This window comes from Pogona vitticeps, chromosome 1, assembly GCF_051106095.1.
Source record: "Pogona vitticeps strain Pit_001003342236 chromosome 1, PviZW2.1, whole genome shotgun sequence".
Classification (NCBI taxonomy): Eukaryota; Metazoa; Chordata; class Lepidosauria; order Squamata; family Agamidae; genus Pogona; species Pogona vitticeps.
The window spans coordinates 348,064,978-348,090,812 of record NC_135783.1 but is presented as its reverse complement, the minus strand read 5'-3'; the positions used below and the strand labels follow the sequence as shown (position 1 = coordinate 348,090,812).

General features: G+C 40.9%; 1 protein-coding gene across 3 annotated transcripts in view; it reads left to right on the top strand.

Annotated features, from left to right (window-relative positions):
• The window catches only part of MNAT1 (MNAT1 component of CDK activating kinase), a 142,021-nt gene that overhangs the window by 12,695 nt on the left and 103,491 nt on the right, over positions 1–25,835 (top strand). Inside the window, exon 1 of one of the 3 annotated variants that reach the window (XM_020813210.3) lies at positions 8,632–12,382. The exons of the other annotated variants lie outside the window; for them this stretch is intronic. Within the exon in view, the coding sequence (XP_020668869.3) occupies positions 12,372–12,382 (11 nt within the window). The 5' untranslated portion in view covers positions 8,632–12,371. Of the gene's footprint in view, positions 1–8,631; positions 12,383–25,835 lie in introns of those variants that run through there. 3 annotated transcript variants of the gene reach the window in all.

Genomic DNA, 25,835 nt, shown 5'->3' with positions numbered 1-25,835 from the left:
CCATTTTGCATGGTGTAATTATAAATTGTTTTTATTCAGTTGCAGTTGTCTCTTTTGATCCTCCCAGGAGCTAAGAGAGGTGCACATTTTTTATAGCTTGGTAAACTGTTTGATTTAAATATGGCTGATCATAACCCTAAGATTAATTTGATGTTGTGTGTTTGTGGGAGAGGCAAAGGACCATGAGCTCATTAGAAGTGTGACTAATAGAATGGTGGAGAATGAGTGAATGAATGAAGAGATTCTGGAAAGCTGTTGCAATCAGAGTAAATGGTAACAGCATAAGGTAACCTCTGCTGTACTTATGGCCTCCATAACTGCAACACAACTGGAAGACACAGTCTGAGCAGTGACTTGTAGAAAGAAACTGAAGGGCTGTGCATTTACTCTTTTGTACTTAAAAAACAAGTGGGTGGGTTGTTGGTTGTTTTTTTTTTTAGTGTAAGTGTATCTGGCATTTTTATTTTTAATTTTCTTTAGTAATGTAAAGAAACTGTCTGCTTCAGCTATATGAGGTTTGGAGAAGGAGTGCTGGCGTACTGTGTTTGTTGAAGGTCAAAACGCTTGCCAGCAAAAGCAAAGGCAGCACTATTGTTTTAAGCAAGCTGTCTCGGCTGCAAATGTGGTCCTGAGACGGACTTCCAATCTTTAAGATGTACAGTTTTATAAATAGAAGATCTGATCGCTTTGACATCTTCTTTGGCTCTCTGCAACGACAGTTCAGGAAAAGGGCTTTGCGCTACAAATTTTACCTTAAATGCAGAAGTCTGGATAGATGTGTTTGGGACTGAGAAACAGACCAAAGCTAATAAGAATAATGCTTATGATTACCTGATTTGGAGCAGTTTTCCTATTAGCTAGTCAAGACCAGATTTTATGAAGTTTTCAGCAGCAAGCAGTTTTACGGTTGAAGTCTAAACCAGAGCTTTATTTCGGAGTAGAATTCTCAGAAACATTTAAGGGCATGCTTAATTTTATCCCCTTGATGATTCTTTAATGTGTCTGAATGAGCAGCTTTTCAATCACAGTTCTCTGTCAAAGTATAGTTACAGTTTTCTTCCTTTCGTGATGCATTTGAGAAAGGGATGAATTCTGCTTCTGCAGAAGCAATAATGATAACCAGATAAGGCTAAACATTGTGATCATTGGAAATACTTTTGTTTGGTTTATGATGTTTTTTTTTGTGTGGGTGGTTTCTTCATTTTAGTTTTCTGCAGCATGAAGCATACATGAAAATTCAGCCCACAAAAGATGCTGACCTGTCTATTCATGTGATGCAGTGGAGATTGTAAAACTATTTTGGCTTAAAGGAAAAATAGAGAATTCAGATAGCGTGCTAATGTATGGGAAGAAACATACGAGTATATGGCAGAGTAATGGATGTTTTAGAATACACGTTGCATCTTGAATTATGATTTAAAGCAATGGGTACTGAAAGTAATATTTCAAGAAAAGTTCCCAGTTTTTCATACTCTAGAATGGCAATAAAAATTGCTTCACTCTATATATGATTTATTCATAGAATTCACTATCATAGTACAGCATCTACTGATTTAGGCAGCTTTAAAAGGAAATTGATAAATGCATGAAAGACAGATATTTTGATGGCAAAATAGCTTTAGCAAAATGGAACCTCTAAATATGCTAAATATAAGGTCCTGTGGTAATAGCAGGGAACAGAAAGAAACATCTGGTTTTTCACTGAAGTGGGAAGTTATATGCTGGACTGGATGAACCCAGCTTTGATCTCCCTAACCACTACACCGCACTTATGTCAAGTTACAGTTGACTTGTGATGACCTTAGTGGGGTTTTCAAGGTAAGTGAGATATGTAAGAAGTCATTTTACCAGAGCACAATGTTTTTACTCTGTCCATAACATCACACTCGGTCTGTCCTAATCTGTAATCACTAATTAACCTGACGGACAACATCCAACACTATAAGTTGGTTCTTAAGGCTGAGCCCTAGTAAGTGCTAGACTGATGGTCTTCCATTGAGAACTCTTTGTGTTAGTCTTCCATGCGGTAGATACTGAAGAGGAGAAATAAACACTAGGTTCCTTGACCTTACCTCTAGGCCAGTGTCAAGGATTTTATTAGCACTGAAGGGTGTCTATGGTTGTTTCCCTCCCAAGTTCATTGTGCTGAATTATTTTTCACGGTTCTCTCTACCGGCTAACCTACCTATCTCATTGATGTAGGTCTAGAGAGCTTATGCAGATTCAACAGTAGAATCTTGTCTCTGTGGTGATCTCTTTCTATGATACCCTGGTTGGGGGAGGTCCTCTGGTCCTCCAGATGTTGTTGAATGCTGGTTCCCAGCATCCCTAGCTATCCTGGCCAACAGCAAGATATGGGAGTTTAATTTATCAACAAATGCAACGTGAAAGATTCCCCATCCCATGTGACATGCATAGAGGTGAGAATGCCCTAGGTGTACGGTCATGTACGTGTAACTGGAATGGTTTTCTCCCCACCCCTCAATTGTTAATGTTACTGAAGGCTTTAAAGAAAAAAAATCTGCAAAATAGTAATGAAATATGTAAGATAATTAATACTGGCATCTTCTGATGTACACCCCCCCCCCCCGTGTACCCAGTGTGATGTAGTGGATGGACTAGGACTTCTGGTTTGAATTTCCATTGTGCCATTGAAATTTACTGGATGTATGGAGCTGGTCAAACCACTCCCCAAATATCTGACTTATCTTCACAGTCATATTGGGACTGCTATAAATTAGTTTCAACTTGATGCATATAATATATAGCAGTCCAGTGAAGAAAAATTTAAAAACAAATCAATTATGGTCTCTGAATCTGTTCTTATTGAAGGTGCTTTGTTGTAATGATCAACACTTTCGTGTAACAAATAATACATAGAAATATGCATTCAAATACTGTATACTTATAGTAGAACACAGAAGAAAACACTTCTTTTGACTGAGACAGAGATAGTACCTTTGTTGAAAAAAAGGTTTTAAATTCCAATTGTACCTATAATTTATCTCTCTTTACATAAAACTATTTATCTCTGCTTTTCAGACCTGCAGTGTTAGTACTAATGCAGTATACTGTATGTGTGTTCTCTGGTTACCATAAAAAATTTTTTTTCAAGGACTTGTTTCTTTTTAAGTCTCTTTCTAAGCTGATTAAAAGTCTCTTATGGAAGTGATTAATGACTAAAACATCCAGGAGGGTCTTTCTTTATGTTATCTAGTTAAATACTAGTATTGGCTTTTTTAAAAAAATATATATGGGATGAGTAATAGTAGATAAAAGTTTAAAGAGAAATGTTTGAATTCCTATGTACCTAAAACATGAAAGTGTTAGTGGGTAGAAAGGAATTCTTTATTATTCATAGTGCGCCTTCAGTTTGTTTCCTCAAGCTATCTATACTAATTACTTTAATTATGTGCCCTGTAGGAAGGGTGATAAATTTGATTTTAATGAAATTGTTCTAAAGTGCCCTAAGCCTCTGACAGAAGCTGAGATATAACTATAAGCACCCTTTCCCCTCTTGTTTGTGTATTTAAATGCTGTGAAAACAGTGCTCTTCTTGACTGTAGTTAAGATGGAAAGAGATAACAATTAAAGGTAAATGTTCCTTTAAGCTTTAATTGTTCAAGGTCCACTGTATTGTGGTTTCTTATTTAACAACAAAGGAAGAAAAACTGGATATCTATTGATGGAACATTTGATTTTGCATGTGACCTTATTAGCTTTCTATAATATTTTTGGAGACTAAGATTCAAATCTTTGCTCAGCCATGGAAACTCATTGCTAGGAATAGAACTGGTAAGGCCACTCCTTAAATATCTCACTTTGAAAGCTCTGTTAAAACCACTATAAGTCATTTACAACTTGACAGCATGAAACAGCAACAAATAGTATTTCTGAATGTTCAGGGGAAAATTGTGTCCCTTTTCCTATGATAGGGATTAAACTTGAGAGATAGGGATTAAACCTGAGAGCGAGAAACGGGAAGGTTGATTTTGAATCCAGGTAAGTAACAGGTTGTATCTTCTGTGTTACCTGTTTCTGGGGTTCTTAACCCAGTGGGATGATCCCTCCAGGTTCTTGGCTTGATGTCTTATTTTGAAAGTTGGTGAACAAAATAATATTCTAGATGCACTTTGGACAAAAATAGAAAATTTTAGGAATTCAGGCAAGGAAATATGTACTATAACCCTCTCCCAACAGAGAAGAAAACAACACATGTTAGCATAATCATTGTTGTTTAGTCATGTCCGACTCTTTGTGACCCCATGGACCAGAGCACGCCAGGCCCTCCTGTCTTCCAGTGCTTGCCAGAGTTGTGTCAAATTCATGTTGGTTGCTTTGATGACACTGTTCAACCATCTCATCTCTGTCATCCCCTTCTCCTCTTGCCTTCACACTTTCCCAACATCAAGGACTTTTCCAAGGAGTCTTCTCTTCTCATCAGATGGCCGAAGTACTGGAGCCTCAGCTTCAGGATCTGTTCTTCCAGTGAGCACTCAGGGTTGATTTCCTTTAGAATTGATAGGTTTATTCTATCAGTGAGCATAATCATACATATGCTTTCAGCATTGTAACATTGTGAGCTACTTTGGACATTTGTTAAAAAGCAGTGGGTCAGCCCAAGGGTGGCAGTCACTGAGAAGAAGGTGAAAAGAAGCCTTTCTGGATTAATGTATGGCTGGAGTGGGACAACTATTCTCAGAGTGCTCTTTGATTTGCTCCTTAGTACAGTGGTGCCTTGCTTAACGATTGCCCCACATTATGACAAAATTGCTGTACGATGATCTTTTTGCGATTGCAATTGCGATCACGAAATGATGGTCTAAATGAGTTTTTTTCGCTTGGTGAAGATTGGTTCCCTGCTTCGGGAACCGATTCTTCGCATTAGGACGATCAAAACAGCTGACTGTTGGGTTTTCAAAATGGCCGCCGGGTGCTTAAAATGGCTCCCCGCTGTGTTTAGGAACGGATTCCTCGCTATGCAGGCAGTGAAAATGGCCGCTGTATTGAGGATCTTCACTGGATGGTGAGTTTTTACCCCATTGGAACTCATTGAACGGGTTTCAGTGTGTTTCAATTGGGTTTTTAATTTCGTTTTACGATGTTTTCACTTAATGGCAATTTTTCTGGAATGGATTATCGTCATTAAGCAAGGCATCACTGTAGTTGATTTTTCTAGTAGTGTTGTATGAAAGTGAGAGCTGAACCATAAAGAAGGCTGATCGCCGAAGAATTGATGCTTTTGAATTGTGGTGCTGGAGGAGACTCTTGAGAGTCCCCTGGACTGCAAGGAGAACAAACCTATCCATTTTGAAGGAAATCAACCCTGAGTGCTCACTGGAAGGACAGATCCTGAAGCTGAGGCTCTAATACTTTGGCCATCTCATGAGAAGAGAAGACTCCCTGGAAAAGACTCTGATGTTGGGAAAGTGTGGAGGCAAGAGGAGAAGGGGATGACAGAGGACAAGATGGTTGGACAGTGTCATTGAAGCGAACAACGTGAATTAGACTCAACTCCGGCAGGCAGTGGAAGACAGGAGGGCCCGGCGTGTTCTGGTCCATGGGGTCACAAAGAGTCGGTCACGACTTAATGACTAAACAATAACAAAAATTGACAATGAGTTGACAATGGCAGGCTTCCTCTTGCTTGTACACTAGGTTAAAGCACAGTTGGAGAAGCCTGCTTTAACCTGGGAGTAAGTCGAGCCGCATGTGACTTAACTGCTGAGGAGATTGTATGGTGCTCTTACTTACTGTACTTAGGTTGAATAGAGGTTTCCAATTTATGGTGATGAGTTTGGCTTTTTGGAACCCTTTTTATTAAATGTATTCTGTACTTATGGTAGAGTTCTATCTTTGCTTCTGTTACTTTTTGAACGCTTGAAGTCTTTTAAGCTTCTTACCTAAATCAACAATTTGCAGTGGCGGTTATGGAGTAAAAATGTTGGTTTTCTACTACTGCCTCAGCAAGGTAGTCTTCACGTTGGTGGAGCGTGTCTGTTTCTGGAGTGTGTTCTCAGGGTCAAAACCCTGAGCAGAGAAGAGACAGCACGAGCACAATTTAGACAAACTGTTGTGATTGAGGTTAGTTCAAAAATTCAAGCAATAGGTCAGCTCCCCCTCCTCACTCAAAACATGGGCACAGTGATGGACCCTTCTTGTTCTTTAACCTCCATCCTGAGTAAACAGTACAATATAGTGTACAACATACATTCAAAGTGCTGGTCATTACCTATAAAGCCCTATACAGCTTGGGTCCAGGCTACATGAAGAACTGTATCTCCCTATAGGTGCCTTCACGGTGATTAAGATCAGCAGAGGAGGCCCTCCTCTCGGTCCCGTTGCCAGCACAAGCCCAGCTGATGTGGACACAGGAGAGGGCCTTCCCTCGGGCAGCTCCCAGGCAATGGAACACTCTCCCTCGGGAGATCAGGATGGCCCCTTCCCTTTTACCCTTAAAAAAAAAAAAAAGCTAAAGACCCATCTCTTTAGGCCAGCTTTGAACAATTACAACTGAATCCCTGAACCCCATTTCAGCAAATAATTTTAATCTTTCCATGTTTTTATGTTTTATTTTAATTTTTATATCATATATCATTTAATTTATATTTTAATATGTAAACTAATGTGTCTTAAAATTGTGTGAATTTTTATGTTTTGAGCCACTTTGGGTCCCTTGTTTGGAGAAATGCGGCATATAAATAAAACTAATAATAATAGCATAATCCACTTATAACATCATTAGTGGTGAGCTGAAATAAAAGACAAGCTCTGATAGTGTCAGCATCTGCATGCAGCGTATTTGCAGTGCAGTCATATGCATATGGGCAGGATCTTTTCTAGTCCAGTCTGCTTCATCCATATCTGGGGGAAGGAAACCTAGCTGTGTTTGATAGGTTGAGTTGAGTTGTTGGCTTCTTTGTGGAGCAGCCTCATGGTGCAGTGGTTAAACTGCAGTATTGCAGTCAAAGACTGCTCCTGAGCTGACTCAACCTTCCATCCTTCTGAGATTGGTAAACTTAGTATCCAGCTTGCTGAGCGGGGCAATATGTAGCCTGTATAATTAAATTGTGAACTGCCCAGAGAGTGCTTGAAGCGCTGGGGAGTGGTATATAAGCGGTACTGTTTGCTTTTACTTTTTCGCAGATCAGGAGGGTCCTGTTTTTTTTATATCCACAGATACTTTATGAAGGAAGAAAAGTAGGAAAATGCTGAACTGATAGAATAAAGGAATAAATCCCGAAAATTTCTCTGTTTCACTGGAAAGAAAAAAGAAAAGAAAGCCAAATATGGAAGTAGTTATTACTGAAAATTTAATGATGCTTCTGTCGATATGGCGCAGTGTCTCTGCATTTCACGGAGATTTATTTATATTTAATGAGCCTGTGGTTTCTACTTTTGGGTAAAAGGAGCAACTGCACAGGGCTATAACTAATGTGTTTATGAAAGGCATGTCCCATTGTCTGTCATGTAAAATTCTTAGAACAGATTGAAGACTAAATTACATTTGTTCAACATTGTCAAGGCATGCAATTTCTTGATCATCAAGCAGTGCTTGCTGCCGTCTGTGCTAACTAAATATAGCAACTTTTCCTAAAATGCATGGGTCACTGTTCTGGCTTTAGTAATTACCTGTGATAACTAAGTGCTCATGTTTTGTCAGAACGTTTGCTTGGTTTGGCAATTGAGAATTTGCATTTTGAGTTGGATAATGATTCTTAGTAGCATTTATATAGCATAAGGTTCAAAGTGCTTCAGAAACTCTGAATAGTCTTCAGTGCTACACCTTTGCTCATGCTGTGGTATAATTTTACTAATTCAAAGACTACGACATTTCTGGAAAATGATTTGCATCATTGCACAATTCTCAGATCTATTACTTTGATTGTGTTTTGAGTGGGCTCATTGTCAGTGGAGAGGTTATCAGTAACATCCCATATGCAGATGATGGAGGATTACTGATTAAAATAGTTTAAATGGCCTGCAAACTAATTATTTAAAAAAGACAATGATTAAAGTAATGAACATGGTCCAAATAATGAAAATTAGGAAACCAAAGCCCTTGGTAGTCAGTAAAAAGGCAGCAGTCTTGATCATATATAAAAGCTGGAGCATGTAGATAAAGATAAATGCTTTTGTAGTTAGATGAAACAATGGTGGGAATATAAGCACACAATAAAAGTAAGAATAGAGATTTATTTATTTATTTATTTATTTATTTATTTATTTATTTATTTATTTATTTATTTATTTATTTATTTATTTATTTATTTATTTTATATGCTGCCCACTCTACCCAGAGGTCTCTGGGCGGCTTACAAGATGATCTGGAGTAATTTTTTTAAGATGAAGTGTGTAATATGCAAGAAAAACTATGTTTTATTATGTTACATGTTCTCATGTTTGGCTGTAAGGAATGGATGTAATCATGAACTTTGAATGCAGGAAGCTAAAAACATAAATAGAAACATTTGAACTGTGGATTAGGATACTAGGTATTTCTTGAATTGAGAGGGTGGCCAATGAAGAAGCATTAGAGCCAGTGACTAAAGACTGAGAAAATGATAGAACACACAAAAGGCAGAAAACTAGGATGGTTTTTTGTCCTGTAATGAGAAACGAAAAAAGTACAGAACGTTGTGGCTGATTTCTCATGATGAAATTAATAGGAAAAGGATTACAAGGAGCAGAGGAACTTCATTGGCTGAGGAGCCTGGAATAATGGTTTAGATGCAGCATAAAACACTTTTGTTTAGAGTTGCTGCATCCACAGTCACAATGGTTAGCCAGCCCCCAGTAGGAGAGAACTGGAAGAATTATTGGAAGGCTGCACTAGTTTATCTGGAGGGGATGTTATAAGCCATTGCCCAAGCCCCATCCGAACCCATTGCAATTTCATTAGGCTAGATGATATTTGTGCTGGGTATGGGAGGTATCCTGCTGCCATTTGCACAGTGCATTAGAACAGCCCTTCCTCCCTTTTCACCGAATACAATCCATTCTTGGTAATCCTTGCAGTCACTGGGAAGCAAACATCATGGAAGGTGGCATCTCACAGTGTCACTGTCAGTCAGATTACCTCTTGCTTGTACTGTGCAAAACTATAGAATATTTTTACCTAAAAAATCCTGTGACGAGAATATGAAACAAATAATAGTGCTGGAATGTGAAGTTCCAAGATCAGAAAGTACTCAATCAGCTATTGGTAAAGAGCTAAGGGTAAGTATGAGAAGTCAGTCCTTAATTAGGCAACTGGACTAAAGGCCATATCGTTGCCAATCTGCATGTAGGCAAAAGGAAAGTTTCCTGCTGCACAATGCATATAATTGGAGGGCAGGATGTGAGAAATAGTAATCCAGGTAAATTTGAAACTTGTAAAACAAGAAATTGAATATTTAAATGCTGTAATACTTGGTATGAAAAAGTTAGTGTCCTGGAAGAGGACATTTCAGTCAAATAATTACAAAGTGTTTTACTCTGAAGACAGCAAACTCAGAAGAAATGATGGGTCACTGATAGCAAAACAAGACATATCAGAAGGAGTTATGTGGTATAAAGTCAAGGTCTAACCAAATAATATTTGCCGGATCCCTTGGAAAGTCTGTCAACATAGCCATCCTTCACATCTGTGCTCCAATTATAGATGCTAGGAAAGAGAAAGAGAAATCCTTTACGCAAACGTCCAGGAGGAAATTCATTATCACCGAGATAGGATAATGCTGATAATCAGAGGTGATTGGAATGCACCAAGAAGCAAAGTGGAGAAACAGAGTGGAAGAAATACAAATTGAAGAAATACAAATAATTTATGTTAATAGCACGACATTTCTGGCAGAAAAGAGCAATGACTTGAAACAGCTATTGAGAAAAGTGAAAAAAAAATCAGGAGTAGAGATGAACATAAAGAATACTAAAATAATGTCTACAGAAAGACTACATAACTTTCATCATGATGACAATGAAGAACTTGAACTTACTAAAGATTTTCTGTATTTGTTTTCTTAAAAGATACACAGTACTACACTTTGGTTTAATTATCAATCCAAATTGAGGCTGCAGCCAAAAAAAAATCACAAGAACGCTGACATGATAAAAGGTTTCTAAGTTTTCATCAGACTCTTTATATTTGGAAAAAGTAGCTGGCTTTTATTTACCAACAGAGCTTCGAAATGCTTGTTGTGGGTTTTTCGGGCTCTTTGGCCGTGTTCTGAAGGTTGTTCTTCCTAACGTTTCGCCAGTCTCTGTGGCCGGCATCTTCAGAGGACAGCACTCTGTGCTCTGATTCAAAAGTCTATGCAATAGGTAACTTTCCTGCTCTTTTAAACAGAAAAAACTTGCAACCCTTTGGGCTCCATGGACTCAATTATTTTAAATTCATAACTCTCTTACAGTTTCTCATAATTATAACTGGCACGTATCCATTCACTATTTGCTTTTATTTTGGAGAGCGATTCCAAGAAGAGAGGCCCATATAAGGTGACGCCATTGAATGCAGAGATCTAAAATTTAACAACCTCAACTGTTCTCTTGCAATGTAGCCTTGTGCTGATATCTCAAGTGTGATCTAACAAAAGGAGATTCATTTTTTTTCTTAGTGAAAATTGCACATATGTTTCTACTTGCTTAGTCTCCCCCCCGCCCCATTTTGATATAGGTATACAAAAAAGATGAATTAGACTTTATGGAGAAAAACAAGCTTGCAAGTCCTGCTTTATTATAAATGCATTTTAAAAGGTGTATTAAAGCAGGTTCTCAGCGGTTCTCAAAGTGTGGTCCTTAGTCTCTGGAGAGTGTGAGCAAGTTTGAGTTACAGTGATAAAATATTTGAACTACCGTCTCTTTCCCTAGTTCACATGTTTACTGCTGACCCCTTCCAGCTTTTAAAAAAATTTAATAAGATTGATCTACCTGATAGTTTTCCTTACAATTTTGATTGGAGTCCCCAACCAAAGTTTTTTCAAACTTTTTGCCTGAAAGGAGTGCCTGCTGCCTTCTCACTCCTACAGTGTCTGTCAAGGTACTGTGCAAGGAGAGGTCTTTCCTGTAACTCCCAGATTCTCTCACTATTGGCCAGACTAGATGGGGCTTCTGAGAGCTGCTGATACAAAGTTGGGAATTTCTATGTCAGGGGATGTCCGGAACATGTCATGAAGTGCACACTGATTTCATAAAAAGTCATTCCTGCACTGTGTGAAGTGAGTGCACCTCTGAACCTATGTACTGCTCTCTTGCCATGGCATTTGTCATAGGGGAGATCAGTAGTGGTGGGCAACCAGACTTTATGGGAAGCATTCATGTCCCCATGGATCCTAAACTTTGGGAAACTGCCTTTTGGATAAAAGAATGCTTTATTTGTCTTATATAAATAGTGCTTTTATTCCTGTTGTACACAGCCTGGAGTAGCAACTTGTTAGATGGGCAATATAAAATTGAATGATTGAATACATACATGCATACATGCATGCATACATGTATGCATGCATACATACATACATACACTCACACTCACACCCACACCCACACCCACACCCACACACCCCACACAGAGGTTGGCAAGGGAGCCAGTGATCTAGAAGGGTGGTGGCTTTTCCTCAGAGCTTGGCAAAGTTACTTTTATGGATTATATTTTATGTTATGCTATTTATTTATTTAATATGCTGCCCACATTACCCAAAGGTCTCTGGGTGGCTTACAACAATTAAAATACAATAAAACAACTAAAACAACTAAAATACAATTAAAATATATACTCTAAAAATTGCCATCAGGACCCACAGTTGATATTATTTTAATTATCTCCCAGAATATTTAAATATTTCCCAGAAGCCCCAGCTAGCATGATCACTGGGGAATTTTAGCCCCCAGGAGCTCTGGGTATTCCTCACTGTTGACCCTTAAGGAGACTCCAGACAGCCATCAGTTAGGGATGCTGTAGTTTTGGATTTACTCCACTGAGCATGGAGGTGGCTTTATGTCCTTCAGCTCTTCTAGTTTCTCACTTTTCATCATCATCAAGAGACCCACTGATTATCTGAGCTTGTTTGTTAAAGCTTCTACATGATGAAGAGCCTTTGTGTGGAAGAAAGAGTCGTTGGCACAGAGACGTTGCGAACGCCACTCACTGGCTGTGGACCTTATTGAGCAAAGAGCCTTCCTCTTTCCTCCCTCCTGGAGTGGGGTTGTTGAGCCGGCCTGCGTGGCCCAAACCGTGTTGTTTTCCTGTCCCCTGCCCTGCTGCTTTTGCTTTGGGAAGCTTTCCTTTCCTGGAAGTGACTCTGTGTGCGCAGCTGCACAGGGATAATACTGGAAAATCATTCTGCCTTTGAGAAGTACATTGTGTCCTTCTGTCCCTGGTTTTGAAAGGGTAATGAATGCGAAGCAGGTGAGTCAGCCCTTTGTGCCTTGCACCAGGTGCTTTTCTGATGGTTTCTTTGAAAAGGGAAGGGCAGTGGGAAGGGGGGGCAGCGGCTGTAGATGGTATTCTTAAAACACACCCTGGTATTCATCATGTATACAAACACTCCAGAATATGAAGAGCAGAGGAAGCTGTGTTTTTATTTTCCTTTGGAGTGGAAGAGGGGAAATTGTAGTAACTAAGTTCCTTTAACAGCCAGTATGAGAGACTGGCTTTTTATGTGGTTTTCTTTTATATGTGCCAGCAGAGAAGTGTTGGGATGATAGCTCATGTAGGATGAGGGTTTATACGAATATAAGGAAGATTATGGACCAAGTATTTGCATGCACAGGAAGTGAAAAGAACTGCCCGAAAGAAGTTCATTTGCTGACCGGTGGTGCTGTTGATGTGCAGAGCTTGGAAAAGTTAATTTTAAAAACTGTGCCGTAGTCTGTGGTCATCCTGGAAGCTCATATGTGGAGTTAATATTTATTTTACTTATTTTACTTCATGTTACACAAGCATTTCTTTATCACGGGGTTTTGGAGTGGGTTACAAAGCTGCATAAAACAGTTTGAAAACATAAGATATTTAAAACAATTTAAAATCAAACAGTACAAAATGGAAGCACCCAATCATTAAAAACATTGGACTAAAACTTCTGCAGGCCACGATCCTCAACTCCGAAAGGCTCTAATAAATAAGTACATTGTGATGTGGCACCAAAATGATGTCAGTATCACCCCCAGTTGAACCTCCAGGGGGAGGGCATTCCACAATTGGGGTGCCAGGGCAGAAAAAGCCCCATGCCGCAACATAACAAACTGTTCTTAATGATGGGACAAGAGATGCAGGCGGATCAACAGGCCTTGTTCTCCTGTCATTAGTCTGGATCAGGTCATAAGGCCATTTTGGTACCAAATTCTGGCCTGAAACCAGACTGAAATGGGTTCAGACAATCAGTTTCCTCCACAAATGTCTGGAATTGCCCAGCCACCATATGTTCAAGCACCTTGCACAAAAAAGAGATATTTGCAATGACGCAGTAGTTGTCACATATCTTGGGACTCTGAGAAGTCCTCTGCATAGAGCGTACACCACTTTGTTTTTCAGCCCATTTGAAAAGATCCTCTTAAAGTAGATCATTTTTCAGAAGCACAATAAAAAGTGTTATATCACTAATAAATGTTACTTGGCATAAGCCTTTATGGACTGCAAGCATTAGGCAAAGTAGCCTGCAGTCCATAAAGCCTCATGCCAGATAACATCTGTAGGTGGTTGAAAATTTAGACAATGGACTAACCCTTCACTTTTCCATTGTCTGTATAATTAAAACAAAAATGGAGGTAATGTGACACCTTTAAGATCATGAGCTTTATTATTACAGCCCACTTCCTCAACATAATGAACTGTAATCCATGTGAATAGCTCTCTTAGTCTCAAAGGTGCCATAATATTTTGTTTCGGTCATACATGCTGAAATAGACTTACATGTCTGTATATGTACCAAAATTTATGATGTCTTCTATGTCAAACCCTCCCATATCTTCCCACCTTTTCTTTTGTCTTTTTCCTTATACAGAAAACTCATAAAGGACAGAAAAAGCAGTTTTTTTCTTTTAATTAATGCTAAATCTATTAGTCTGGAAGCTTTAAAAGCATATCTTTTCCCGGAATTAAATAAATGCTTTACAAAGGCTTCCTTCTTTTTTTTTTCAACAGGTAAATAATTAATTGATTAAATCTTTTTTGACTTATAAAATGGCCATCCCTAATTGAGGACTAGAAGTCTTTTATTTTTGTTATACCCTGTTTCCTGAAAGTAAGACCTAACCTGAAAATAAGCCCTAGTATGATTTTTTTTTAGGATGCTCGTCATATAAGCCCTACCCCAAAAATAAGCCCTAGTTAAGTGAAACCCCGCCTTCCACCCTTGTGCAGGAACCAGAAGATGACATGACTGTAAAATAAATATCCCCTGAAAATAAGCCCTAATGCGTTTTTGGAACAAAAATTAATATAAGACCCTGTCTTATTTTCAGGGAAACACGGTACATCTTATCTCAGGCAGTGGTAAAAAAAAATCTTGAGGATATTGAAGGAGGAAGTATATTCATCCCAAAACATTCTCAGACTTTTACTCCAGGTGTGTAAGTGATTTGTATTTTAGGTTTCCTCCTTCAGGGCCATCCAAAGCTGAATTATTTGCAGAATGATAACTTCTGGAACTTATTGTGGGTAAGATTCGTAGAATTTCACCCCACATGGCCATCAGGCGTCGCTAATGGATCTACCGGTGTTTCCCACTTGTGGGGCTAAGCATCTGCAAAAGCCCAGGGAGACTGTGCATAACCAACTTGATTGAATGTGAAGGTTTGTCTCCTTAGACCCGTACATCAGACCTAAATAAAAAAGGACAATCAATAAGGATGTGTAGTTGCTGAATTTACAGAAATGAGACATGAAGCAATATATCTTCCAAAGCAGCAGAGAGTATTTTTCGGATGTGTTTTGTGGAGTAAATTTCTTTGAAAGACAAATGTGAGCCATTGGGAATTCAGAGACCTGGAACTGTGTGGGAGGGAGGGGGAGCTCTTCGGAGATGAATTATGAAAAATTACTGGAAAATAACAGGATATCAGAATCCACATTTTAAAAAAATCATGTCCTGATTTATTTCTCTTTTGGATATAGGGGACAATCACCAATCACACTTTAAACAAGCCAGCATTGGAAAACTGACTTTTATGTACAGTAAGACATTAGGAGGCCTCCTGTTGCAAAGAAAGCAAGAAACAGTCTTTTATCTGGCTTAATAGTTGTGTTTTCCTACAAGGAGACCTTGGAAATGGTGAGGATTCGGATGCGATGCTCAGAATTTCTGCTAAGGCTGGTAGAAAGGATGCTGTTTTGTAAATGGAAGGACTAGAAACTTGGATTGACAGGTGAAGAATGCAACGGACGTATCCACGTTACATACTCAGTGAGGTTTTCCAAATAGGGGATTGCGTAATTGATAGAGGTCTTTTTGAGAAACAAAGGTGAAGCATAATATCTGACAGGTATAGTACTGTGTATGTACAATTGTGTATATATGTGTGTGTATGCTTGTATAGAGGCTATAGTAAATAGAAACTAGCTTCTGTGAAAGATTGCAAATTTCTGTTCTCTAGTTACCCTTCAAGCTAATACCCAGTGTTCTTTTCAAAAATATTTTCTGCCTTGCTTGCCCTTTTTTAGGTACATGAGCTGAGGACATGACACATTCTTCAGCATAGCCTTGCTTTCCTTTTTTAGAAGGGTGACACAACAGTGTAAATCCTTGCACCTTTCTCCCTCCCCAGTCCCCTCCCCACTGTGTGGTTTCTAAAGGTTGAAAGCAGCTTGGCTCTAGATAAAAGCCAGAAAATTAAGGAAGCGGGCTTCCCTAATGGGGATCTGAAAGATTTATGAAGAGGCTTATTGAAAATGTGACTGTTAAAAGAAGACATGTGAGAGCTTGAGATTGCTAGTTATGATAGACTTAAGTCGAAGGGCTTCCCCCCTAGGCAAAGGTTTCATATGGCGAGAGATGGTGCCATTGGCAGTAATTGATTGAAATGAGTTGCATTGGGATGGACAGCATATGGTTGATGGGAGGCCCTGTCAAGATACTGTTTCACCCATCCACCTGCTCTGAGTTCTGAATGGGGTATTTTTGATTCTCCGTCATAATTGTGGAGCAGAACTTTGCAACAGCTGACCTCTCAGACTCAATATGGTGTAGTAGCCAACCGTAGATAGAACCCAGCTGGAACAGACCAACTTCCTGTTTCCGATAGCAGCCAACAATACGTACTTGCTTGTGGACTCAATTGAGTCTCCCTAGATTTAGAGATATTTGTGGGAGGACTTTCTCTCCCTTTCATCACTCTCAAAGGGATGCCTGGTAAGAAGCTGTAAGGGCCTTTTTGGTGGTGGCTCCCAGGCTGCGGAATTCCCTCTTAAGGAGAGCTGTGGTGGACCCTTTCTTGCTGTCCTTCTGCCAGCAGGCAACTACTTCCTTGTTTAGGCAGGCTTTTGGAAAGTTACTGGCTGCTAAGTAGTGGGCTTTAATAGGTCATCTTGTACTTTTTAACCTTTTAAAATATGCTTTTATTTTGTTTTAAATTGTTTTATTACTTTTTTGTTATGCTAATTGCTTTTAAATATTGCGTTTTCTTGCATTTTTACTATAGTTGTCTTCTAGAAATATTGTAAGGTGTCTTGAGTTCTTTTGTTGGGAGAAATTAATACCATTATGGGCGTCAAGTTGATTCTTCCAGAGTTATCGAGATATAAAGTACTCAGAAATGGCTTACTAGATCTTCCTTCTGTTGGTGCTCTGGATCTGTGCGGTTTGGCCAAGGCAGACCACGTGGCAGGACATATCGCCCTAGCAGCCACGCATGCTCTGGGTGATCTCGGCTGGCCCCTTTCCCAGGAAAGGGGGAATTTGAACACTTGTCTCCTGGTGATGCAATCAGCTGTTTTCACCAGCGTCGAGAAAATGAATGAATGAAGCCCATCAGCAGAACAGCACAACTTACTTCTCCCCACTACTCTTGTTCTTAGTCAACCAATACACTGAAGCATGCTGCCTCCGATACCGATACCGGAGGTGATATATTTTACCAGCATTTCATTTATTTCTTTCATCTACCTTTGTCCTTAAACAGGGATTCAAAGTGGCTTAAGCAGTGATTATAAAACAGATACAGAGAGACACATAGATAGATAATTATTGTATTAACAACTGAATTAAAACATTTGAAAGTTCTGGCTTCTTTGTTATCCACTTTTTTGTTATGACTAAGAACTTAAAAAGTGCCATCATAATGAAGAGTCACTGAGAGCTTTAACGTCCATGAATTTGTCCAGATGTTTTAAAGTTTACCGAGTTGACACCCATCCCTTCTGCTCTAGTAGTGAATTCCATAGTTTTAACTTTACCATCTAGAGAAATGCCTCCTTTTATCTGTCTCAAACCCCCCACTATTCAGCTTTAGTGGAGGATTCCAGATTTTGGTATCCTGAAAGATGGAGAAGGTTTCCACTTTTCTACCTATTGTGCCTAATTTCAAGAACACCCCTGCATTTACGTTCTGCTAGGAACAACTAAAATGAATATCTATCTAACAGACTGCATTACATTGCTGATGGATTGCACCTGGCTCAGAGGGTCACAAGTTAGGTAAACTGTTGTGTGGGTCCTGTAGGAAATCTTTGGGCTGGCAGGAATGTCGTTTGGACCAAGAGCTTGAAGAGACCCTGAGATCATGCAAGCTAAGGTGTTTTTGGATGTTATATTGGCACATATCTTAAGATGTCAGAGCAGTTGATCCAAAGATTGATCTGTACCATGTTTTGTGTTGACTTGGCAAAATACTCATATTGATTCTGGTTTTTAAAATAATATAATGCTCTCCTTTTATGTGTTGAAACACACTATTATTTCAGTAGTCTTCTACTCTAGTTGTTATCTCCAATTCAATCAGAATGTAGATTTTTTTTTTTAAAAAAATCCTCCAGTCAGCATTGCTATGGGATTCAATGTCTGGAATCCGGATTGTCAAGACATAATGTAACATTGCACTATTGTAAATGTGCCAGACTTTCCGTCCGAACAACAAGGACTATGCAAGTTGATTTTGGAGTTAGTCACAAGGTTCCCATTTTGACCAGATATGCAGTGTACTGGTGGTAGTGCTTCATGGAGAGCACATTTACCATGGTGTGATTGTAGCTACCATGTCAAGTTACATCTGTATCGCTACTGAACACTTTCAGCCATAGAGGTGGAGTCCAAAGTGTAACGTTTCCAAGTTCTGAATTAACTTGTGTAGCAGTTGAGGTCATCTCCTTGACCATCTTGACTTGCCTGATACATGTCTTTGACATCTACTATTCTCTGTGGCCACCGTGCTCATTGCGCTGTGGCTGCTAGTACCGTGAGGTGGCCCTAGAGAAATAAACGTGGTGGCAGTCAAATAGACGTCATTACAGAAGGACTGTTTCATTTGTAGCTGTCAGAAGCAGCAGAGAAATGGGCAGGGGACAAAAAAAGTGGCCAAATGTTTGAAGAGCTAATGGTAGTAAACTAAGGCAGCTGGAGAACTTCATGCTTTACTTGTGCAGAAAAACCCCACTTGCCGTTATTGGAAGCTGGGTGGATCGGGCAGAGGGACTGCCATCTTTTCTCCTCTCCAAATAAAAAAAAAAGTAGGGAGTGCTCTCTGCCTCTCCTGGGTCTTAAAATTAGTTTCTAGGGTGCACTTTAGAACTTTTGATTACCAAACAGTCCTAAATCAGAAAGAAAAACTGAAATAGAATATCTCTGAAATGGAAAAGGACGTAGAGCTGCCCTGCAACTCTAGATCTTTACTTTTTCAAGACCCCTTCTCACTCCAGTGGGCAATGTGGGGCAAGAGACTGGAGGAGTTGTTTTTGTGTTTGTTGGGTCGCAGAATTCTCCAGCCGTTGCGCTTAGTGGCTGTAATGGCAGATGCCGCGAGCTATTCCTGATGGGCATCTGCCTTCGATTTGTGGTTCCCAGCAGACCCTGGTGGCAGGGCAGCCTGAGGGCACAGAAGGCAAGAGTGGGGGCCCCAAGTGGGAGTGAGCAGGCAAGCTGCCCTGGGAGGGTGTGGTTGGGGGCCAGAGCAGGTTAGGAGGACCTGGCGTTCAAGGAGGAGGAGGGAGACTTGTCACGGACAACAAACCCAGCGGGGGAAGATTGGGTGGATGCTTTGGAGAAGCCCCGTTCCCATCTTCTGTGCCCTTGCAAGGACCAACCACAGCTGCTGCAGGACCCTGTCGTTGGGGGGTGGGTCCACTTCTCTGAGGGTGACGGACTCTAAGGAAGAGTGTGGGTGGTCATTGAGCTTGGGTTCCTGCAGCAGTGGCATGTAAACTCAGCTGAGCCCCGATCCACCAGCACCACCTTGACCTAGAAGCGGCACTCGCAGAGAAAGCACACAAGTACCTGCAGCAGATCCTCTAGTGCAGGGGTCTCCAACCTTGGGCCTCCGGAGGTTCTTGGCCTTCAACTCCCAGAAATCCTGGCCAGCAGAGGGGGTGGGGAAGGCTTCTGGGATTTGTAGTCCAAGAACCTCTGGAGGTCCATGGTTGGGGACCCCTGCGGTAGAGGAAAGATGAATGGCTGGGATTCAGGGATCTTCCTCAGCCCAGTACTATTGGTCCTCCCTCAAGGGCATTAGCTAGCCGGGGTCAGTCTCGTGAAAGAGACTGTAGTGGAAATACCAGGTGCAAATTGAACCAAATTCGGGCTCAGCCAAGGACTGAGAGCAATGGGGTCCTGGTGGGTTTAACTACACCCCCCCCCCCCCGTGGATTGTCAAGACAGAAAGAGCTGGAAAGGCCCACAAGCCCTTGTACCTTGTTCTCCTACTCGAAGAAAACCCAGTTTTAGCAGCAATGAGAGTTTGTGGTCGAGGAGACAGTCTTGGCAACCCTAGGCAGTCACAGATACAGTACCCAAAAAGTGATGTTTCAAAGCTCGGTGATTCATTCTTAGTATTTCACAACCTGTCCTGTTTTCTTGTTTGTTCACTATGTGCCTGTCTTACACTTGTCTTCTCTAAAAAAGAAAATACCAGATAAGCTGATGGTATCATAGGAGTTCTGCCCATTTGTAGGAAGAAATGCGGAAGAAAAGGGAATTCTGAAATAAAACCAGGTACAGTTGTTTGAGACTCCAGAAAGGGTAAATACAGACACACCTTTTGCTTTGGCTTTAGACAAATCAGTGACTTTGGGAGCTTTTAAGTGTTTTTCCCAGCCATCCTGGGTGATGTAAGTAGGCAAACAGCTATACACCTTTCAGAATATTGACAAGGAATCCAGAACAATAGGCTGTACATTTCCCACTCTGCAGGAAGTTGAGCAACAAACTGGCTTTTTGCTTGAGGCCGCATTCTTGGTTTTTCAGCCTGTGATTTGTTTGCATTGGCTTGTGCCAACCCTAAGGCAACTCGGGTTGGAATAGTTTCCAGATACACTGAAAGAGATGTATTTGAGGACAAAGGTGCAGACTTTTGGAATGATCTCCAGTCATTTTTAATTGCTTCCTTCTTCTGCCAGTTCTGTTTCCTACGCTTTGAGGACTTACTGAAAGGGACTTTTCTTCCTTGGGTGTGTTGCCACGTTTGCTTGCCCAACATGCTAATGGATTTTGAAGTGGTCCTCTTTGTACCTTAGGTAAATTGGGGGTTTTCATTTTGTGTTTAATCTGGCATTGCATGTATATTGTGCAAGAGCTTGTTTTTCTCAAAGACTCATAGGCCCTCCTCATTTGAAGGATGAGGCATTTACAGTATATTTATATATTTATCATTTTTATTTATACGTTTCTTTTAAAACAATTTCTCCCATATACTTGGGAATGTAAATGTGTGTGTGAAATAACAGTGTAATTCGAAAGCTACAGTATGTCATTATTCAAGCGTTCCTTTGAAGAAAATAGTCAAAATAAGGAAAGTGATAATTAACAGCAACAGCTGTTGGTGACAGTTTGTTCAATTGATTAATGTCTCTAGTTGTGTATACCCTGATTCAATCAACAATCCAAATGTAGGTTGCAGCCAAGAAATCAGAAAAAGACTGAGGTTTGGAAGGGCAGCCATGAAGGAATTAGAAAAGATCGTCAAGTGTAAGGATATGTCACTGGAGATCGAGACCAAGAACATCCACACTCTTGTATTTCTGATCACCTTGTATGTGTGTGAAAGCTGGACAGTAAAAAATGCTGAGGAGAAAAAATGATTTTTTTTTTTGAAATGTGGTGCTGGAGGAGAGCTTTGTCGATTTCCTGGATTGCCAAAAAGATGAACAAGTGGGTTCAAATCATGCTGGAGGCAAAACTCTTGAAACTGGGGATGTTCTATTTTGAGCACATCATAAAGCAGGGTTCTCTAGAAAAGACAATGCTGGGAAAGATAGAAGGCAGTAGGAAAAGAGGAAGTCCAAATATGAGATTGACTGACTCCCTAAAGGAAACCACAAGCTTGAGTGTACAAGAGCTGAGCAGGGCTGTCGGAGGTGACTTGGTGGCACATAACAACAAGAAGTCGCACAGAGAGGTATGGACAATCCTAAATCGAAATTGAATGTACACAGTTGATATTTTGTGAATGGAGAGCTGTACGGAGGCGATGTCATCTGTTCAGGAGCTGGCATGGAAGCTGTGGGCTCCTGCCACTTTTATCCTCACTTGGGCTTTTGTTGCTAGGCCATCATCTGTTGCTACAAACCCCTCCAGAACAACTGCTGAGTTGTTCTGAGTTGTTCACAGCTATCACTGTGACATGCACTTTCCTGTTACACGAGAAGAAAGAACAAATGCTTGAAGGACACAAGTTGACTTCAATGTCTTGGACGCAGCTGAGTTGCCCTCCAAATATTTGGGCTGAGCATGGAATCCCTACAGCATGGAGACATCAGCCAGTCCCCAAGTCCTCATTCTTCACTGAAGCATCAGCTCTTGCTGATTCTGGAGGTGCAGAGGGACATATTTGGGATGAACTGTCCCCTTGGCCTTACAGTTAAAAACAGAAGAACCTCAGTAGGTGTTATCTGGCCTTCTCAGAAGCCAGTGGCTTTTGACATGTGCTAATCTTAGGGAAGCTTTATTCGTGGGTTGTCCAGTGAGGGACACCTGACTATGTACCACATGGTCCTTTGTGGTCGTAATTTTATTTTTCGGCTTGACCTGCCATGTAGAGTTGTTATGAAGATAAAATGTTATATGCCAAAACACATGAGGTTAGAATGGGCGGGCAGATTTGTGCAATGCAGGGACCAACTTTCTGCCCCCTCCCAGGAGCCACATATCCCCTGAAAACAGACAAAAGGAATTTTTAATTTTTTTTTACTGAAAATCTTCTGGGTTCATCCTTTTTTTGGACCTGGGTTATTGGGAAGGCAGGGCGGAGCTGTGCCTGAAGACTGAGATCTTGGCTCTCCCTCTCTTGCAAAATGCTTTCACATTGTGAAGGTAAAAGATTTGTGTGTTTGTAAATTGACCTGAAATCATTCCAGGAAGGGCAAGGGGAGAAATCTGGTAGGTCAAATGCTGTCTGGCAGCTTTATTTTCTTTGTATACTTCGAGAAACTGCACTTAAAAAGATGCATGCTGTTGTAATCAAGGGACTTCTTGACTTCATTATCTAGATGATGAGGAACATCTTCATTTATTCGACAAGTACTATTGAAAATACAGCTGACATCTGCAAGAAAGTGGAACCCTCCACCCCCCACCCCAGATAACATGATCACCAGTCCAAACATTCACATGCATTTGAGTCCTACTGCTGGCTTGCCAAATGCCACTCGCCTGTGGCAAGGAAAAATCATCTCCAGATGACCATGGCTGGGAAGTTTTTATAAACTGGAAAATACTTTTCCTCCCATTTCCCTTTAGACCACAGGGTAGATGTTAAGATCTCACTGATACAATGCAATTATGAAGTCATTCGTAAAACATTTCAGCTGTCTTTGTCAGCTGAGTTTATTCAGCAGTTTGCTTTGTAATAAAATTGCATGTACCAGGAATAGCACCAGTTGTAGAGAACTGGTAATTCCAGGTTTGATGGCTCTAGATTGGTAAAATCAAAGGAGATAAGCTGTATGTCTTTAACTTTTAGATTAGGCATCCTTCAGTCTCGAAAGACTATGGTAATGTGCTCTGTATAGAGGACTTGGAAAAGTGTCTAGTGTGGCTGAGAAGGCCAATTTGAGAGTGACAGTCCCTTCCACACTGAAGACAAATACAGTCTGTCCCGTCCAGGTCCCTGATTTTGCTGGTTTCGGGATTGCCTCTTTGCCTCGACCTGCTGGTCAAGGGTCTCTTCAAATTTGGAGAGGCCGTGATGCACCACCTGCCTCCAGGCTGAATGCTCAGAGGTCAATGTTTCCGAACTGTGGAGATCCAGTCCTAAGGCCTTCAGATCCCGCTTGCAGATATCCTTGTATCACAGCTGTGGTCTCCCTCTGGGGCGATTTCCCTGCACTAATTTTCTATACAGGAGATCTTTTGGAATCCAATCGCTAGTCATTCTCAGGACATGCCCAAGCCAATGTAGACGTTGTTGGTTAGATGTAGCAGTTAGTAGTTAGATGTCTTTAACTAACTGCTGAATATATCCTTCATTGAAGAGGGTCAAAGTACATTGAGAATGACTTACTGAAATACAGTAATGGCATCTCCTCAGCATTACTTTCCCCCCTGCTAGTTTAGCCCTTTCTCCAGACCAGGTTAAGATTAGTCAACATGGTTCCCCCACTTTTTGCTTTCACAGCAACCTTCCGACTCATCTAACCCGATACTCTGTGAGTTTCATGGTTGAGGACTTGAACTAAGATCTCTGTCAAAATTCAGTGCCTTCTGTTCCCACTGCAATCTTCTTTTGTGTTTCTCATACCTTATGGATACAGCGCATAAATAACATGACCAGGACTGGATTGTGTTCTGAGCTCCAAAGATATATCAGGTGAAAGAGTCCCCTGAAAATTACCACATATTTTTACATCTACATCAGAGCCTCATGGCGCAGTGGTCTAACTGCAGTACTGCGGCCAAGAGTTCGATCCTGAAGGGCTCAGGGAGTCCGCTCAAGGTTGACTCAGCTTTCCATCCTTTCAAGGTTGGTAAATTGACTACGCAGCTCACTGGGAGGGCAATGTGTAGATTGCATATATTATTTTTTAAATATATAATGCATTATGTATATACTGTATTTTTCCGTGTATAAGACACCCCCATGTATAAGATGCCCGACCGGTTTTCTAACCCAAAGTTAAGAAATCTAAGTGGTGCTTAGCAAGTGTAGGGGGAAAAGGGATCAAAGCCCTGCAGGATCACTTTGATCCCTGCTTTCCCCTCTACTTGTTTTCTCTCTCTCCCCAGCTTACTTCCGTGTATAAGACAACCCTCAATTTTTAGTCTAAAGATTTTAGACAAAAGTATAGTCTTATACATGGAAAAATACAGTAATCTATACTTTATGTAATATACATATAATTATTTAATATTATTTATTCTGAGCCCCCAGGTTGTACCTCGCTTAGCTTGTGCTTATATCTGGCACTGGACAGATCTGAGCCATATACCTCGCTATGGGCTGCCAGTGTCAGTGGTGGGTTGCCTTTGTATATGTGTGTGGAGGTCTTGTGTGTAGAGAGTTTCTGAGCGCTTCGGAAGCCACTCATGTAAACTTTCCCCACTGTGGGCTGTTTGGGTTGCACCTGTTAAATCTTATCCTGCCTCCAAGCTCTGCAGGCACAAAGGCTCTTGCTTTTTCTGAAACGTGGTCCCTCTGACGAAAAGAAGCAAGGCTGCACCTGTTGAGGTCATTTCCTATTGTTGAGAGAAAATCCTATTTATATCCTTGGTTTGCCGGCGCTGTTGCAGGGAAGGGCGCCCAGGGAGAGAAAGAGGCGATTGTAAGGCACGCCGTGCTGGGGCCCTTCCCAGTCCTGAGAATTTTTTAGGGAGGCAGCTGCGCTCCACGTCAGAACGAACCTGCTCTCTCCCGGAGCTTCTCTGGATGAGACTGGCTGGGCTGATTGATACGGACCTGGCTGTGCTGCCAGCCGGTTCTCCGCCTTCTCTTTTTAAGGCCCGGAGAGTGGAGACGACAGTGCAGATGTCACCGTTTGTTTTGGCCTCGTCCGCATCAGCAGGCAAGCTTAGGGGAAAGAGACCGATCCTCGTGTCGTTCCGACAGAGCTTGCCTTGGCTGAATAGTTGGGCCGACCTTTTCCTCCTCTTCCTCCTCTATTTAAATTTCTCATCCAGATACACTGGATCCTTCCAGTGCATTTTTTTTAACCTTGGGGTGGTGAGAGTGTTGGCGTAAGAAAGTCCGAATGTTCTCCGTAGCCTTCATCTCTGCAGAATAATTTCCACCCTTTTTTTCCAATACTCTATCTCTCTGCCTGTGAGCTTTTCCTTCTCATGAAGTCTGAGGAGATTTTAATTAATTGTTAGAAAAAAGGAAGAGCCGTTTGGCCGTGGAACAGACTGCCCCCGAAGTTTTAACATGGAGATTTGGCCGTCTGTCACAGTTGTGTTCGTTGCGTGTTTCCAACATCGCCAGTATGTCTTACGAGATGATTCCTTTTCTCCCCACAATTTGGAGAGGCCTCCTGCTCTCTTAAAGAAATTTTGTTGTCCTTCCCCACAAAACTGTTGTGCAAGGCTGCTTCTTTTTCTTCCCCCTCTTCAAAACCCACGTATAAAAACACCTTTGGATTTGCCGCATTGTCTCCAGCTAAAGCAAGAGTTAAAATGTGCCACTGCATTTGCTTGTATTTACATTTCACACAATGCCTTACTTTTTTCTCTTCTCATCCCCCCCCCCCTTATCTCCCCTGCCATCAGCATTTCATTTTTAAAGATGTT